Consider the following 16,481-nt stretch of genomic DNA (forward strand, 5'->3'; position numbering starts at 1 on the left):
AAAGAACATATGAATGCCAGTCTGGATTTCAACATCTTGCAAACCTTGGAGGTCAAGACCAGAGGTCTAGTTCTGAATTTTAAAAAAAAAGGAAGCCATAACTGAAATTTCAGTCAAGAGCTTTATTTTCACTTTGTCCTCAAGTTTTTACAAGTATTAAGGGTCAGAGATTTAAATCCAGGTTCCTCTCCACAGTTTATTGAACTGTGCAAGAGAGGAGTCATCCTGCTTTGTTTATTCCGGTAAAAAAAATGCTTTTGGTTTTCTGTTTGAGCAAAATCAAGACTGGGTGAATGGTTCTTAGTGCTGAAATCTGAATTACTTGCCACTGAAGATCTGCCCCTGCATCTGTGCAGCTTAATTCTGAAGCAAAATTCCTGTCCTGGGATGGGGATAGGTATGAGATACATCCCACACAGTTACAGCAGGATGTCCTTGGTGGGTGATGAACTGGGAATCGAGAACTCAGCAGTGGAAAATTCAGCAGTAGGAGGCTCAGCCACCATTACCTCAAGCCACAGTTTGCCATAGGCTCCAAAAATGTCTGAGTTTGCACAGCTGCCTGGGTTTCCGAGCACAAGCCACCACATGTGAAGGCTGCAAGAGAGATGTGTGGTTCTTTTTTCATCTCACTGATTCATTGGAACCTTTCTCTCTTTGCATCTACCCTGGCTGTCCAGAGAGGGTTAAAAGTCACCCTGAACAAAAGAGAGGGGAGATTGGAGCTACTGGAAGATTTTGCACAGATGCTAGAGTGGTTACAAATCTGAAAAGGAGGGAGAAAACATGTCTGATTAACCTTGAGTTGAGTCCAGAGCTCTTCTGGAGGCCTCATTTTCCACTGTGTGATTCTCAGTGCACCTGTGATATAAAGAGCTGGGCTTACTGCATTCTGCTCCACTTCCATTGTTTCCTCAAAGCATCTTCTTTTCTTTTGGAAAAGACTGACACTGGAGCATCTTTGGATCAGTAATGTCATAGGTGTTTCTTTGAGAAATCATTGTTTCCTGTAGCAAAAAGTAAGTGCATTTTCTTTGCAAGCTGTACTTGATACAATCATATTCTGGAGGTTTATCAAATTGATTTGCCTGTAGTTGAGATTCATTTGATAGTTCAATTTCTAAAACTGATTTATTTGTATAAAGAGTTTTCTGTTTCATTACCAATACATCCACTATTCCGTGGATGGGAAATTACCTTTTTATCCTGGATGAGATCATGGAAGAAGAGCCTTCTTACTCATCCATCACCAGGGATGTGCTTTCACTTGTGGAAATGATTGACCCATAATCATATCTTTGCTGGGACAGATCTTATTTTTGCTGTTGCTGCAATCAAATCCATGTTGCAGACTGCAACATTCATTCTAATAGAATGAATATCAAGGTGATTTAACTCTTGATCTTCCCGAACTACTGTTAAGGAGTCAATTAATGCCAACTTCTATTTTATAATTCATCATATTAAAGTAATGTGAAAGAAACACAAACACAAATAGACAGCACCAACCATAGGCCTTGTGCAGGCTACAGAGTTTCACAAATTAATTCCTCTCTCAGACTTACAGCTCTTGGCTGAAATAGAATCTCTCTTTGGGAAAGACATCAAATTTTGAGTTAAAGGATTTTGGCATTGACAGTAGGCCAGTAAATCAAATAGCTAATAAATCCCACACCTGTACATATTCCTTCCATACAGATATACACTCTGTCTCCAGCTTGGAGTTTCATAGCTTCAATTTTCAGCTGCAGTGTTTCATTTAATTGTCTGCTGCTCCTCTCAGAGCTGCAGTGGCTTGCACCAGCCTTTGCTGGTGTCCTTAGTTCTCTGGCTGCATCCTGGATCGATGCAGGACGAGGCGTGGCTGTGGCCCATCCCACCCTTGCAATTTCTCTTCATTGGTAATCCCACATATGGAGGCTGCAGGAGAGCTCCAGTAGATCCCCAGCTCCACAGCTGAGCCCCTGAAGAGATCAGTTTAGATACAAGCACAAAGAAAATTGTTCTCCCCCGTCTGCCTATCCTGCTCTGATTTCTGCTCCAGGAGCTATTTTTTGCCATTTCTGTAGGTGTCTTTCAGGCCTCATCAGCTGGTCAGTACTTCTGCTAATCCAACAGAGACTCCCAGTGGGAAAGGGAAGTGATTGGAAGAGGAGGTTTTTCATTTTGCTGTTCCTGTACCTGCTGCTGTCAAGGCTGATGACTCAGAGCCAAGCAACGATAACACAAGAACACATATTTCAATTGCTGATGCCTTCTGGTTTGATTTCCTACTGCCACTTTATAATCTTGTTCATCAGGCTTGTTTAATTTATCAAGGCTCTAACTAGAGAACAGCATCCCAAAGAAGCTCTGCGCTGAGGTGTGTGTGTGTGTGGTAACTCAGTGCAGTAATTTACTAAACCACCTGCACAATGTCTGTGTTTGCTTTTCAGGGCTTGTCAGTGGTGTATCCATAGCTATCCCTCAGAGACATACTGAAAAAACCCCCACAGGGGTATGCAAAGCACTTTCCCTAACTTGCTTCTGTTTATGTGTGATATGAGCATAAAAAGAAAAGTTTCTTAAATAAGAAGGAAAAAAAATTCTGTGGAAAAGTTATTTAATATCTTTGAAACTATTTAGAGATGATGAAAGATTCAGAAAACTTTTAGATTTTTTTAAGTGCTATTCCCATTCCTATTCATATTTATTTCCACACAGTGTAAAACCAGTTTGGACGCAGTAATGCTTTTTAGCTACCAAGCCAAAGAAAACATTTTTTTTTTTCAGTGGTCTTGTTCAGAACTATGAAGTTACACATCCTTTGAACGATGCCATGAGTGATGCTGTCTGTGGATTTAAGCAGAAAGCTGCTGTTTGGTTTTTGACTCATGAGCACATAGTCTGGGTGACAGTTTTCATTAGGCAGAGCACTGAGGGCAGTAGTCAGCACGAGTGAGAATTGAGGCTGCTCATTGCAGCCTAATTACCTCTTCAAGCATCCAAGGTAGAAATCAATAGCCTAAAATTTCTCATCAGCTGCCAGGTTTAGCTCCTGTAGAAACAGGCCCAGGACCTCAGGACCTCTTCTGTGAGAGGTGTGGCTTCTCTCAGCCTGCCCTGCAGAAGTTCACAGCACTTTGGACCACACCAGTCTGCCTTCCAGTAAAAGTCACGGTCCCAGGCTGGGGCAGCGGAGTGGAGCTTGTGTTTGCTCCTCTGCTGCCACAGCCCATTGTCCAGTTGTTGAAGGTGGCACGTTCCTCCAGAGCCTGGATGTAAAGCCTCAGCTGTGGGCACAGCATGGACACAAAGATCATCTTCACCAATTTTACAAACTGCTTTATCATTTGCCCATGAACTTCTCAGGCTTGGCTGGCACTCAAGCAGAGCCCTTTCCTGGTATTAATTTTGCTTTCTAGACCAGAGAACAGAGGTACAAATGTGTGTGTGGTACATAGCAACTGTCTAAACTTTATTACATGCTGCTGAAACCTGGTCTCCCCCTCACATGGCACCAGTCTCCTGTATTAATGCAGTAATAAAAACAATTTGTGCATGTTGGGTGATAGAGATCAAATAAAATGTCCTGACATCACACTGTCAAAGATGAATTGGAAACTGTACCTTTGAGGGGACATGGAGAAAACTGCAAATATTGTCAATCCAATTCCTTGATTAGGGAGAAATCTTTTCTTCTCCTGGAGAATAAAGAGCAGAGCAGCCTCAGCAAACACTGCATCCTGGACCAGTCTCAGGCTGTGAGAGCACAGGGTTTAAAGGAGGAAGGGTGATTTCATGCAGTTTTGCTCTTCAGAGAAAGGAGCTGATCTCAGGCTGTCATGATCTGAGGGACACGGTTTGTGTCCCAGTAAAGGAAATGCTGAGATGTTTTGCCCCAGCTGTTACAGTCTGGAGCTATGGGGATGGATTTCCAAGTATCTCTTAGCCTGGAGATGGAGCACCCTTGGTCCTTCTTCCCTTGCATGCCACATGTCAAGATTTAAGTGTATGCAGGACATGTTTCCTTTTAAAGGCCCCTCTAATGCTCTCTTTAGTTCATTCATGGCTGCAGATTCCATCACTGCCTCTCAGAGCCTGTCCCACAGGAATTGCCTTCACATCAACACATCTCTCCCAACCTCCTGCAGTCATGCCCCTTTCTTTGCTTCAGTCTGTACTGTATTTATTTTCTAAACCTCCAAGAAGGTTTTGTTGGGATTTTTTTGTTCCTAACAGCCTGAACAATGCCTCTCTCTTCCCTCTCTGCCCTGTCTCTCTTTAATGGCTTTATTCCTAATGAGTACAAAATCTGATATCCCCAACCTGTACCCACATGTGGGCTTCTCTCTTTGTGTTTATTGCTTTTTCCACAGCAGCCTTCCCATGATGTGATGTTCTTATAGCAAACTTCTATTTTGATTTCATCAGGGTTTTTTTTTGTTTTGTTTTGTTTTGTTTTGTTTTGTTTTTTTTTTGGTGTTTTTGTTTTTTTTTTTTTTTTTTTTTTGTCCTTTAATAGTATTATGGGATGATTGCTGCAGTTTCTGGGTATTTACTAAACCCAGCATCATATTGCAATAATAGTTTATATGTCTGCTAATTTTTATCCAGGACATTATGGGATGTTTTTCTTTTGCTCTTACAGACTAACATCACTTGATTGTTGTTTGCAGTGGATATTAGCTCAGTTTGCTGGAGGAACGCCCAAATTAGCACTGGCTCACCTTTTCAGTGTAGATTTCCAGCTGATCTGTTTCCAGTCACTACTCTGAGAATGAGTAGGACAGTCTAAAACACATATCCATTGTTGAGCAGAATTAAATTTGCTTTTTACCAAGATTTTCATATGTTTTCTTAAAGGGATATTTCCAGCACGAAAATCAGTTTCCTGCCAAGTCATGGATTAGAACTCATTAAGAAGCTAAGAGCAAGGTCTACATACAATTTAAAAAAGCTTCCTGACTTAAGCAAATTTAGATCTTTGATTGAGGCAAAATTCACGTATCCTAGCCATTGCTGTGCATTTACAAACTGGAAAAGACAAAAGTAAGTGGTTTAATTTGTTTTTCTTTTTGGTGCTTTTCAGCAGTTGATAGTGAATTAAATAAAATTCCTCAAAATGTGGATAGAAAAGGTCTCTTCAGTGCAGGTAAGTAAATGGATGGAAATAAATTAATACACAATGCATACAGGTTCATGCATGCTACACAGTGCACTGCCTCTCCATTGCAGGGAATTATTGAATTTTGATAGCATCAGCACTTTCCCCAGACACAACTCACCTCTCATAAATCCATCTTTCTCTGGGACCAGCCTGGAGCCACAATGAAGACATTAAACAGAAAACTTCTGATAACTTTTTCAGAAGGTAAAGGTAACTGGAGGGAAGGCTGTGTTTGCAGAGAAGCTGGTCAATACTTGTTCATCAGTCCAGGAGGGCAACAGGACCACTGAGTGATCCCAAACCCTTCTTTCAGAAAGCCTCGTTGGTGCTGGAGCACTGCCCGGCCAAGCATCACAGATACATTATCTGTTGAGCCCATATTCACAGCATTTTGGGACATGTTTTCTGAGCAGATCCTTTTCACACAAATCAACAGAGCAGGGCGGGAGGCTAAGGTGCCTTTTTAGACTCCAAAGGCAATTTTCCATGCTGTTTTTAATTTTCCATTGGCAAGTTGCAGTGAGGCTTTAGGTATCAGTGATTCTCGTTGAGTATTTCCACCTCAGTCATACAGTTTTGAAATGTTCACGTTTAGTAGTTGATGAACCTCCTGAATCTGTGCCACAGGAAAGCATGAGGAACTGGTACCTATGAAAACCCTTGGTATTGTTTGAAATTCTTCCTCTACTGGATTTCCTGAAAGGCTTGTACTTATGGTAGAAAAAAAAAAAAAAATGAACCATTGTTACAATTCAAGACATCATTTTCAGAAGTGGCAAAAAACTTCAAAGAAAAGTAAAACCACGCAGAGAAAGCATAAACTGTTAGTAGCTTCTATTTTAATACCTTTAGTAGCCCTTTGTTTTACTTTTAGCATTGTATTGTCACCAGACCAGGGAAGGCAACAGAGTTTGCTGATAGCTAATAAATATCATCTACATGTGTTTTCAAAACTGTGTAAAGAGTGCAAGTGTGATGGTGGAGACTGTAGAGATGACAGAAATTTTTGATCCAAAATGCTAAGTGTTCACTAGAACAGTTGATGAGCAGGCAACGTTTTCACACACTTGTGCAGTCTTATGTAGACACAGTGCCTGGTGCCTTCTAGGCAGAAATGGGTCCAGTCCTTCCAGAACTGGTGGCAAAGTGTTATTTTCCAATGAGTCCAGTGAAAGCATGTGTAGTTCTGGATCTGCAAAGGAACACTGATAGCACTGTGATTCATATTTTTGAAGGTATTTGTCTTCCAGGCGGCTTGGGCCTAATCAGGACCCAAATCCCAGAATCCACCCCTTAAATTAGGCAACTGGACTTTTCAAAAACAAAGTAAGCATTGCTGTTGAAGGGAAGCTACAGGAGGAAATAGTCCTGACCCCGTGGTAAGCTCTCAGTATCTAGTCCCCTCACTTGGGCTTTGAAAATCTTCCACGCCACACACTCACTACACGGAATTGAAGTCCACAGCACTCACTTCCCCCTTAGTACAGCCCCACTTTTGGAAGCCTTTCCCTGGCTAGCAAAAAGGCAAGGAGAACATAACACAGCCTTTTCCACAGCCTGGGTAAGTGTAATTTTGCAAAGAAATGCCAAGAAACCTGTGAAGAGCTCACATAGCCCCAGTGTGGATGTTGGAGGCTGGGCTGGAACACCATGCCGTGGTGGGGCTGCTTCTGGAGCAAGTCTGGTCACAACTGCACCTCCCTGGTCAACAGAACAAAACTGAACATATTGACCCATGCCTTTAATAGTTACCATGTGTATCTTCTACCAAGCATTAGGCATAAATGCAAAATTATGAGAACCTATTATTTAGATGAACCGTCCTGTCAGCTTCTTTTTAACATAATTAAAAATTGTCATTTCTTTCATGCAGTCATGTCTCTTGTACTGAAATTGGTGTGAAACTGAGATCCTCTCTCCAGATTAAAGAGAGAAAGTGGATGCATGTGTTTGGTTTGAAGACTGAAAGTATTACCATACACTTCAGCAGAGATTAGTCACACATACAGTAGCTACACCCTCTTTCATTTCAAAGCAGTTTTCATGACAGCTGGCACAAGCTGCGTGTGCACTGAAGGCTGCTCGGGCTGTTTAGAAGTTATTAATAGTTTGCATAGTGCTTGATCACACAAAGTGTAATATTCCTTTGGTGAAAGCTGTGCTTGGCTCAGAGCAGCAGGCATTGCTTGTGGGGGTGGGAACCCTGGTGTGTCCAGGCCTGTCCTGCACCTTCACAGGAGACAGTCATTCCTTGTGGCCACTTGGCTCACCAAATACTTCCAGGTAGTCCAGGGAGTATAAAAAGGATGCCTCATCACCCCCAGAAGTGCATTTCTAAGGATCACAGCAGCAGCTGGTGTTTACATGAGAACTCTGGGAAGGAATTAAGGCAGGGATGTGCGGCCTCTCTCTGGCTGCCTGTTCATGTTTGATTTCCCGTTTTTGAGACTTTTGCAGCATTCAAATCCCTAGATAAAATAAGTTACCGTAGTGGATCATGCTCAATCACGTCTCTAAAAACTGTCTACAGCAGCAAACAGGTGCTGTTGTGATAATGGAAAGCTGAAATATGTTACACCAGCAGTACTTTCTAAATTTTGGAAGATGCCACATCAAGCACAGCTCCACCAGTCTGAGAAACACATTAAAACACCAGACAGTTTTGATGGTTTTTTCTCATTCCAATAAGGATTTCATGCTAAATATTGATCTGTAATTTGAATAATGTGGTGCTGGCCTAAGAAAAGGTAAGCTGCGTTCTTAAGACAAGTCTAGTACAGTGTGTTGAACTCCCCTCACATTTTTCTGTGACTGGAAAATAATATCCTTGAAGTATGGATAGGGCAGAGGCCGGATGTTAAAACCCTCAACTGGACATAGACCATTACAAACTTCAGCAAGATTTTGGCTGTCTTTGACATAAAGATCACTTCTGCCCAAAAGAATGGCATTGATATGACTCTGTCCTTACACTTGATAGTTATTCTTTGGAGGAGCTGTCACTTGAAATCCTACTTTTTCAAAAAATGTGGCAGCATCAGGAATGGTGTTTGGGCCTCATCTCACAAGAACATACTTTCAGTTGCTCACAACTCACTCAATGAGTTTTGATGAGGATGATTGGCTTGAGATAGGACTTATCACAGAACACAGGTCAAGAGTGCTCATTCTGCTGAGCACGTTTCTCAGCACACACGATCCTGCTGCCACCAGATCCAGATGAGGCACATAAAATAACAACTTAAATAACAACTTGTACAAAGGTAGTAATTTTTGTTTATTTTTGTCAGAGCACTCTGCCAATTTCAATTTTGTTCTCTGAGCTGCCCTTTCTGCAGTTTGTTTTTCTAGTTTACTTGAGCAAAATAATGTTAAACAGTAAGAAAAGTTTACAAAGAGAGGGAATGAATTAACTGTATCATGACACCCACGGTCGCAACAGGAAGCAAGGACCCAGACATCCCTTGGGAAATAATGTTTTAACTTGTTGCTCTGAGTGCACTGCACAGCCCAAAGGGTGAGAAACACAGGGCAAAGGTATGACAGAGAGTCAGTATCAGAGGATGGCTCTTCCTCCCCTTGGGAGTTTCATCTTGCCTGCCCCCAATGTAGAGAACCAGCAGGACACTCCCCGTTACCATTCCTTGGAGCAAACACCTTACTCCTTGGGATCCTGCTTTTATTTGAGACACCAGCTGTAAAAATAAGGCAAGAATTAATGGACTGTGATAATCAGAAATAGTTAATTGTCCTTACGAATCACTCTTGCCTGGGTATATATTTAGGTCCAAGCAGTGCTTCCAAGATTTTAGAAAAAAGTTTATTTTTACCTCATGCTGAGAAATGATTGGCTACAAACATTTCCTTCAGCTCATTTTCAAAGAACCACCAATTGCTGTAGCTTTCAGTGCCCCCAGGTGCCTGTTGCACTAAAAAATGAGGGACTTTCTCTCCTGTTATTGCTTCTAGGAAGCCCATATTCCCTTTCAGCCAGAGAACTGTTGATATATTGATCAATACTCTGGACTCTTCACTCATCCTTATGCGAGTAGAACACAGGAGAGCAAAATGTAATGCCTTGTTATTGCTACTGTGACCTTCATAGTGAATATTTGACCTCACAGAAAATCAGTTTTCTGACTCAGTTGACAGGTAAGATAAAAAATATTGATAATAGTAGAGGATGTTCAGAATCTCGTAGGAAATGTCCCTCACCTTCCGATGCTGGACCTTCATTAGTTTTCCTTTCTTGCAGACCCTTTAAACTCAATTTTCAGAAGATGTAGTGAGTGCAGAAAGTCAAAAGGTAAAATTAGGTTACAAAGAAGAATTCTCCCTTTTAGGCTGCTACCAGTTGTTCAAAATTTTAACTTTACTTGCCTAGAGAGTTCTTCTCTCAGCTGTACTCAGAGTCAGGGTGGAAAATAAGCTGGGGTCCTGTCCTAGAAATTACACACCTAAACTGCAGTCTGGGTTGTAGCTGAATGTAGGCAGAGCTGAACTGGGTTGGTTTTACAACTGAATGTCAGCTGTTTTATTCCATAACTCAGATTAGGTCTGCATCCAAAACTGTGGATGCAAGTTCATGGGACAGGCAAATTCTAAGGCAGCCAAAGAGCTGTTGTAAAAACTTGCCATTCATTTCATGTTTATATTTGATATTTCTTGATTTTTATGATCTTGTTGGAGCTGATCATCTTTATATCATCAGCCAAAATATTTGTTTCTTCTGTAGGTCTATGCATGGAGAAGGGCACAGAGCTAAACCTCTACAAAATAAAGCCAAACACAAAACTATGAAAAATGCTAGTATTTACTTGTGCTACTAAAAAAATCTTAAAGTGTTTAAAAAATACTTTCTGACAGAAACAAAAGCAACATCTGTTTCCATTAAAACGTTTGGTTTGGTTTGGTTTGGTTTGGTTTGGTTTGGTTTGGTCTGGTTTGGTTTTGCTTCATTTGACTTGATTTCTAATCGATTTCTTTTAAAAAAGTTTTTAAGCAAAATGGTCTCCTGTGCCGTGTGTTTCTGTTGGCATCTGTCCTCTAGAGATTATCTGGAATCCTGCATGAATTTATTTGTGCTATTTACTTGTGTTACTGGCTAATCGCTAATACGATATATGAGGTACTAAAAATGAACAGCACAAAATGGAGTTTTGTGCCCTGGCAGAGTTACAAGATGGTGATGGTCAAAACGTTTAGGAAAAAGGGAATTTGAGCATTCCCAGCCGACTTGACTCATTCCTCAAAGCTCGGTCTTACACTGGTGTTCACTGTCATGCATTTCCCCCATGCTTGTCAGTGGCAGCTTTGGTGAGAGATTCATTTCAAATGAGGGAGGCTTCTTACAGAGTGTGTTATCCAGGTGGATAACTGCATCGTGAGCATTAGGCAAACATTAGGTTTTCCTTTCCTGTGCAGTTTATGATGTTTCCAAGTCACTTACATGTTCTTGCAGTATTTTATAAATAGGGACCAGCCACATTATTCATTTCAGGCTCCAGGGTAATCTATATAATCAGCTAACCAGAAAAACTCTGCTGTTAATGGAAACTGGAGGATTTTGTGTTTGTTTTTTGCCTCATACTGTGTCTCTTAGCTTCCAACTCTACTCTTTTTACAATTTCAGGAGCGAATTACATCCAATATGTAGCATATCTCACATGAAGCAAGACTTTGAGGAGAAACCTGGCAAAAAACTACAGAGAAGGTCTGCAGCTGAAGATTACATTTCCAGCTACGGCATAGGATTTGACCCAGCAGAGAATGAATTTGACTATGGTTTATGCAATGAAGTAGTTAATGTAGCCTGCTCTCCTAAACCTGATGCTTTCAACCCATGTGAAGATATCATGGGATACAACATTCTGAGAGTCCTGATATGGTTCATCAACATTTTAGCTATTACTGGGAACACTGTTGTCCTCATTATTTTAATAAGCAGTCAATACAAACTCACCGTTCCTCGCTTTCTAATGTGCAATCTCGCCTTTGCAGACCTCTGCATAGGGATCTACCTGCTGTTTATTGCCTCTGTAGACATCCAGACCAAAAGCCAGTACTACAACTACGCCATAGACTGGCAGACTGGGGCAGGATGCAACGCTGCAGGGTTTTTCACCGTGTTTGCGAGTGAGCTCTCAGTCTACACGCTGACGGTGATCACCCTGGAGCGCTGGCACACCATCACCTACGCCATGCAGCTGCACCGCAAGGTGCGCTTGCGCCACGCCGTGATCGTCATGATTTTTGGCTGGGTGTTTGCCTTCACAGCAGCGCTCCTTCCCATATTTGGGGTCAGCAGCTACATGAAGGTCAGCATCTGTCTGCCCATGGATATAGAAACGCCGCTTGCCCAGGCTTACGTTATGTTTCTCTTAGTGCTGAACGTACTCGCGTTCGTCGTGATTTGCGCCTGCTACGCCTGCATCTACTTCACCGTGCGTAACCCCAACGTCGTCTCTTCCAACAGTGACACCAAGATTGCCAAGCGCATGGCCATACTGATCTTCACCGACTTCCTCTGCATGGCACCAATATCTTTCTTTGCCATATCGGCCTCGCTCAAGGTTCCTCTCATCACAGTGACCAACTCCAAGATCCTCCTGGTTTTGTTTTACCCCATCAACTCCTGCGCAAACCCTTTCCTCTACGCCATTTTCACCAAGACTTTCCGCAGGGATTTCTTCGTTCTCCTGAGCAAGTTTGGTTGCTGTGAAACGCAAGCCCAGATTTACAGAACAGAGATCTCCTCATCTGCTCATACTTCCCACACAAGAAATGGCCATTGTCCTCCTGCATCAAAAAACGGTGATGGCACTATTTATTCTTTGGTTCCCCTGAATCACTTGAACTGAAATGCTTGCATAAATTTGTGTCTGAGGCAGGGTGCTAATCACTTGCAAGTATGTGAATTTGAATAATGACTTCAGCATAACATGAAAACTTATTTTTCATGAAAAAAAAGTTATTTCCAATTCCCTATTTTTGTTCAATGAACAACCATCAGTGATGACATATCATCTTCATCATCATTTGTTCTTCTTGAAGAACAAAGTGCCAAAGTGTTCATGTAGAACTGTCTCAAGAAATAAATGAGGTCATAAACTGGTATCTCCCACCATGCGGGCAGAGATTCCCTTCATCCGAGGAAGATGTTAGTTGCTTATTGAGAATTAAGTAGTGGTTATATACAGTTTCAAAAAACATGTAGAATTCATTTCTTTTCCTGTGAATTGTGTTATAGCAATACAGATAATTAACTTTTTTCATTAATCACATCTCCTGGGGTTACAGGAGACAGAAGGCAAATTTACACCCTCCTCCAGCACAGGCTTGCCAGGAATGAGACTATCTCGTGATGTTTCCATTTCTGTTGAGCACAGCAGGGAGGCAGGAGGCATCTCCAGCTATGCTGGATCTTTGCTGCTCCACACTGTGTGGACCTGCCTTACCCTGCACAGAAGTGTCACTTTGGGTGGCATTTGTGTTGGTTTAGATTGGCAGGCTCAGAGAAACCTGCTTCGTCTGAGTTTGTGTTAAAAGAGTTGGTTTGGTTTAGGGTTTCTTTTCAAGGTAAGAAAGAGCAAGAGTGAGGGCAAGAGAAACCCCTCATAATAAAAAGGGTGTGCTTTAAAGTTGTTTTCACAAAGTTGAATTCTCTTGTGTGTCTGGGAGCCTTGGATATGCCAGTGTGGGCCTATGGGCTGCTCCACCAAGACGTGTGAGGCAGGTTTGCCATACAACAGGATTTGTGTATTGTACTGCCTGGGCTGCACAAAGAACAATGGCTCTAGATGTGGCTTTTAAATCCCTGCACAAAAGTTCATGTGAAATCCTAATTTTTTGTATAATCCTTTTAGGATTTCTCCTTCCCTTCTAAAAAACAAAAAAATCCTTCGCACACGCATTATTATGTGCTGGTCCAGATTGGAAGACCTGAAATAAATCATAAGCTGCATATGTTGAAATAACAACAACAACAGCAAAAGTTAAAAAGAAGAAAGAAAAAAATTTAATCAAGATTTCCTGATTTTACAGGGGTTTTTACTAACATTTCAATGAATGTACTGACTTTTTACATTATTTGAATATCTAATTTTTGTATGGTTCATCATTCCAAATTGCAACAAAGATTCATGGATGGGTAGAGTTTTCTCATGCTGATTATGTGTCTGTGTGTGGATATGTGGGCATAAAGAACACACCAGGAGAGCAGTCTGGGCTTCATTCCCATCTCACAAAAAACTCACAGTTCTGCCCCACGAAATTATAAAAGCTTGGAGTCTCCATGGTTAAATGTGATGTGCTTTAAATGTTTCCTACCTACAGCTCATAAAATTTCAGTAGCAAATCTTGATGCTTCTATCCATAATTTCCCCTGTCATCAGCTTCACATTTCAGCATCTGAATCTTATGTGAATAACAACAGGAGGTGATTATTCATTCAGTCCTAGCCAGGGAAGGAACTATCAGCTCCCTAGAGCATAAAACAGGGGAGATCAAAGACAGTGTGTTTTGGCGGGGGAAATTTCATTACTCAACACAAGTAACACTCCCTCCAAGATCCAGGAAAAGGAGGAATGAAAGAGAAAAGTGGGAAAGACACTTCATCTCTGGGAAGATCATCTGACTACTCAGAGGAATCATTTTTTTTCACAAATGCTTTATGTCATATACAGTGTGCTGGTGTGAAGCCATTAAATCCCATCCCGATAGAAGTGACTGAATGATGATGTTCCAAAATGACAAATAATCTAGTTATATTTTTAAAAAGGCCCTGAATCTATTATTTGGCTAAAAATGAGGGATGTTCTTTGGCAAATACTACCCCACTTTTGATGATAAATAGGGAAAATTCTTGCAGCGTGTCATGTCACGCTGTTTTGCCTGAGCTCTGTCCATTTACCAGGAATGAGACCTGGCAGCTCAGGAAACCACAGGCATGGTAGTCTAGAAGCCAGTCTAGTAAATCCTCTCACAGATACATCAGGCACATGAGCTTGATAAAGACCATCTGCTTCATGCAAACCCATTGCCCAGGCATTTGCAGAATCAGGACACAGTTAAATGTGTTTTTCTAATTAACATCCCTGAAAAGAGACCTTGCAGGGCTGTGCATTGTACCCAGGGTCAGCCCAGGGCCTGGGATGGAGCCACCTAGCCCATGGGCTTTCCTCCAGAGGACACACGAGTTGATACTTGAGGAACAGGTAAAGCCTGTAAAATTGGACACCTTGCCTCATGGAGGACATGTCATCCTGCCCACCCATGCTGCTCAGGAGCTCTGGTGGCAGCTCCAAAGGCGACAGACTGTGCAGCTACCAAGACAAAATTCTCCCTCTTCTAGTCCTTAGATCTCCTTGGCTTTAGCTGTTCTTTTGATTTTAATTTTAATAATTTTCCAGATTGTGAGGGACACTGTGGGACCTGTGTCTTCCCCTGTGTGAGATATTGGTCTTTTTGTATTATTTTTTTTTTAGTAGTGTTTTTATTTGAAGAAAGCAGTGTAAGAAAAAAAGACCTCAGGATACATTTTGTCCATGCTTGAAATGTACAAAAAAGCCTGCTGGTGTTTGGTGTGGGTTTCCTCAGCTCTTGAACAACATGTTTATGTTGCAATCTCTAAACTATTTTACATTTCCCTTTCTGAAATCTATTTTAATAAAACCAATATCAAAACAGAGCGCCTTGAGAACAAGTGTGCGGCCAGAGATATGTTGACAAAGTATGCAATAAATGTTGCTGCTTATCTGGAGAGCTCCATTTATGCAGTGCAGCCCCCACAGTCGGGTCACTGTGACCTACAGATGAGAGAAAACCCTCCTGTAACCTCCTGGAGAGTTAACAAAGCACAGAAAGGTGTGCTTGAAACCTCTTCAGCAAATAACACAGAAAGACTGACCTGTCTTTGTTTTAACAAATCTCTTGTATTAACCCATATTTCTTAGGAAATAAGATGTTAACCACTGACAGAACTCAGGCAGGCAGATTTTTCCTCTTTAATTCATATGAACAGCTCTTCTTGTGTGATGCATTCTAATTTTTTCCCCCTCATTTTTAGAGCCAGGGCTTGTCATTCTCTTTTGTTTAGTATTTTGCTCAAACAAATAAGTGTGTGTCTGTGTGTGCACACATGCTCATGTCAGCAGGAGAGACAGGCCAAATGTAACGAGGAAACTGAATCAAAGCCTAGCTCTGATTCACAGGAAAAACCTGGGAATTTGTCTATTATGGGTAGAATTGCCATTCATTGTGGCCATTCATTGCATTTTAGTCTTTACCAAGCCCCCAGAAATGCTGTTGGGGTCTTCACCAAGCCCCCAAAAATGTAAAGAGTTATGATTCTCTTTGCCCTTCTGGTGCCATCACCAGAGTGACACAAAGAGACTGTGCTGGCAGTGAGGACACAAAAAGCAACTTCTTGATCTTTTTGATAGAAGCATCATCCTTTCAGGCACGTACCTTTTGGAGAACCCAAACCTGACCTACCCAAGAAACACTCATCAGGTGTTGTGATGGGAAATGAGAAATGGGGCCACTTCAGCTTGGCAGACTAAAAGCAGCATCACAAAAATTGCCTCCATGGGTAAAGGTAATAGGAGCACCAGGAGTGCCTGGTCAAAAGTGCCAATAAAAACAAAATCCTGACTCGGTAGAGAAAATGAACCATGATCCATTTGCTTTACAACTTTGCTCTGGGGGTTACACAGATATGCCAAGCAGAGTTTGCTCATTAGAAGGCAGGTCTGTGTTTGAGCTTGTTAAGAATTCAAGATGAGATTTGCATCCCATTTAGCAAGTCTTCAAATCATTTGACCACATTTCTTTCCTGTAGATTCACTCCTAATCATTCCACTGAGGACACAGCAGATAATCTTACATTTAATTTATGCAGCTTTGTTGTTAAGAAGAGTTAATAATGCGAAATGATTTATCCTCAAGGAATAATTTAACCATCCCTCCTCTCCCTGAATGAAAGAACAGAAAAGAAAGGTAGGTCTGGTTCAAATGGTCAAGTAAGCACATACAAACCTCCTCACAGATTTGCATCTTTAATATGGGCATATGCAATCTCCCATTGTGTATTCAAATGGGAATTGCACATACAATTCTTCCCTGAGAGCTTTGGTCTAAGTACTTGGCTACAAGCACATATTTGAAAATCTGGGCATTGTTCCTTTAAAATATTCAAGCACAGGAGTAGGATTTTATAGCTGTCATCTGGATAATTAAACTCTTCATTAACAGTTGTTCACAAACCAGTAGGTGACCTTTAATTAGGGATAAAAGTACTCGGGAATGGATTTCAAACATTAAGAAATTGCAG

At 41.4% G+C, this 16,481-nt stretch overlaps 1 protein-coding gene across 1 annotated transcript in view; it reads left to right on the forward strand.

Moving 5' to 3' along the window:
- FSHR (follicle stimulating hormone receptor) overlaps positions 1-14,837 on the forward strand; it is an 81,790-nt gene extending 66,953 nt beyond the window's left edge. The window contains exons 9-10 of the mRNA XM_053938193.1: positions 4,846-5,031; positions 10,782-14,837. Coding sequence (XP_053794168.1) covers positions 4,846-5,031; positions 10,782-12,009 — 1,414 coding nt within the window. The 3' untranslated portion in view covers positions 12,010-14,837. The remainder of the gene's footprint in view (positions 1-4,845; positions 5,032-10,781) is intronic.
- Positions 14,838-16,481: the final 1,644 nt, after the last annotated feature.

This window comes from Vidua chalybeata, chromosome 3 (assembly GCF_026979565.1).
Source record: "Vidua chalybeata isolate OUT-0048 chromosome 3, bVidCha1 merged haplotype, whole genome shotgun sequence".
Classification (NCBI taxonomy): domain Eukaryota; kingdom Metazoa; phylum Chordata; class Aves; order Passeriformes; family Viduidae; genus Vidua; species Vidua chalybeata.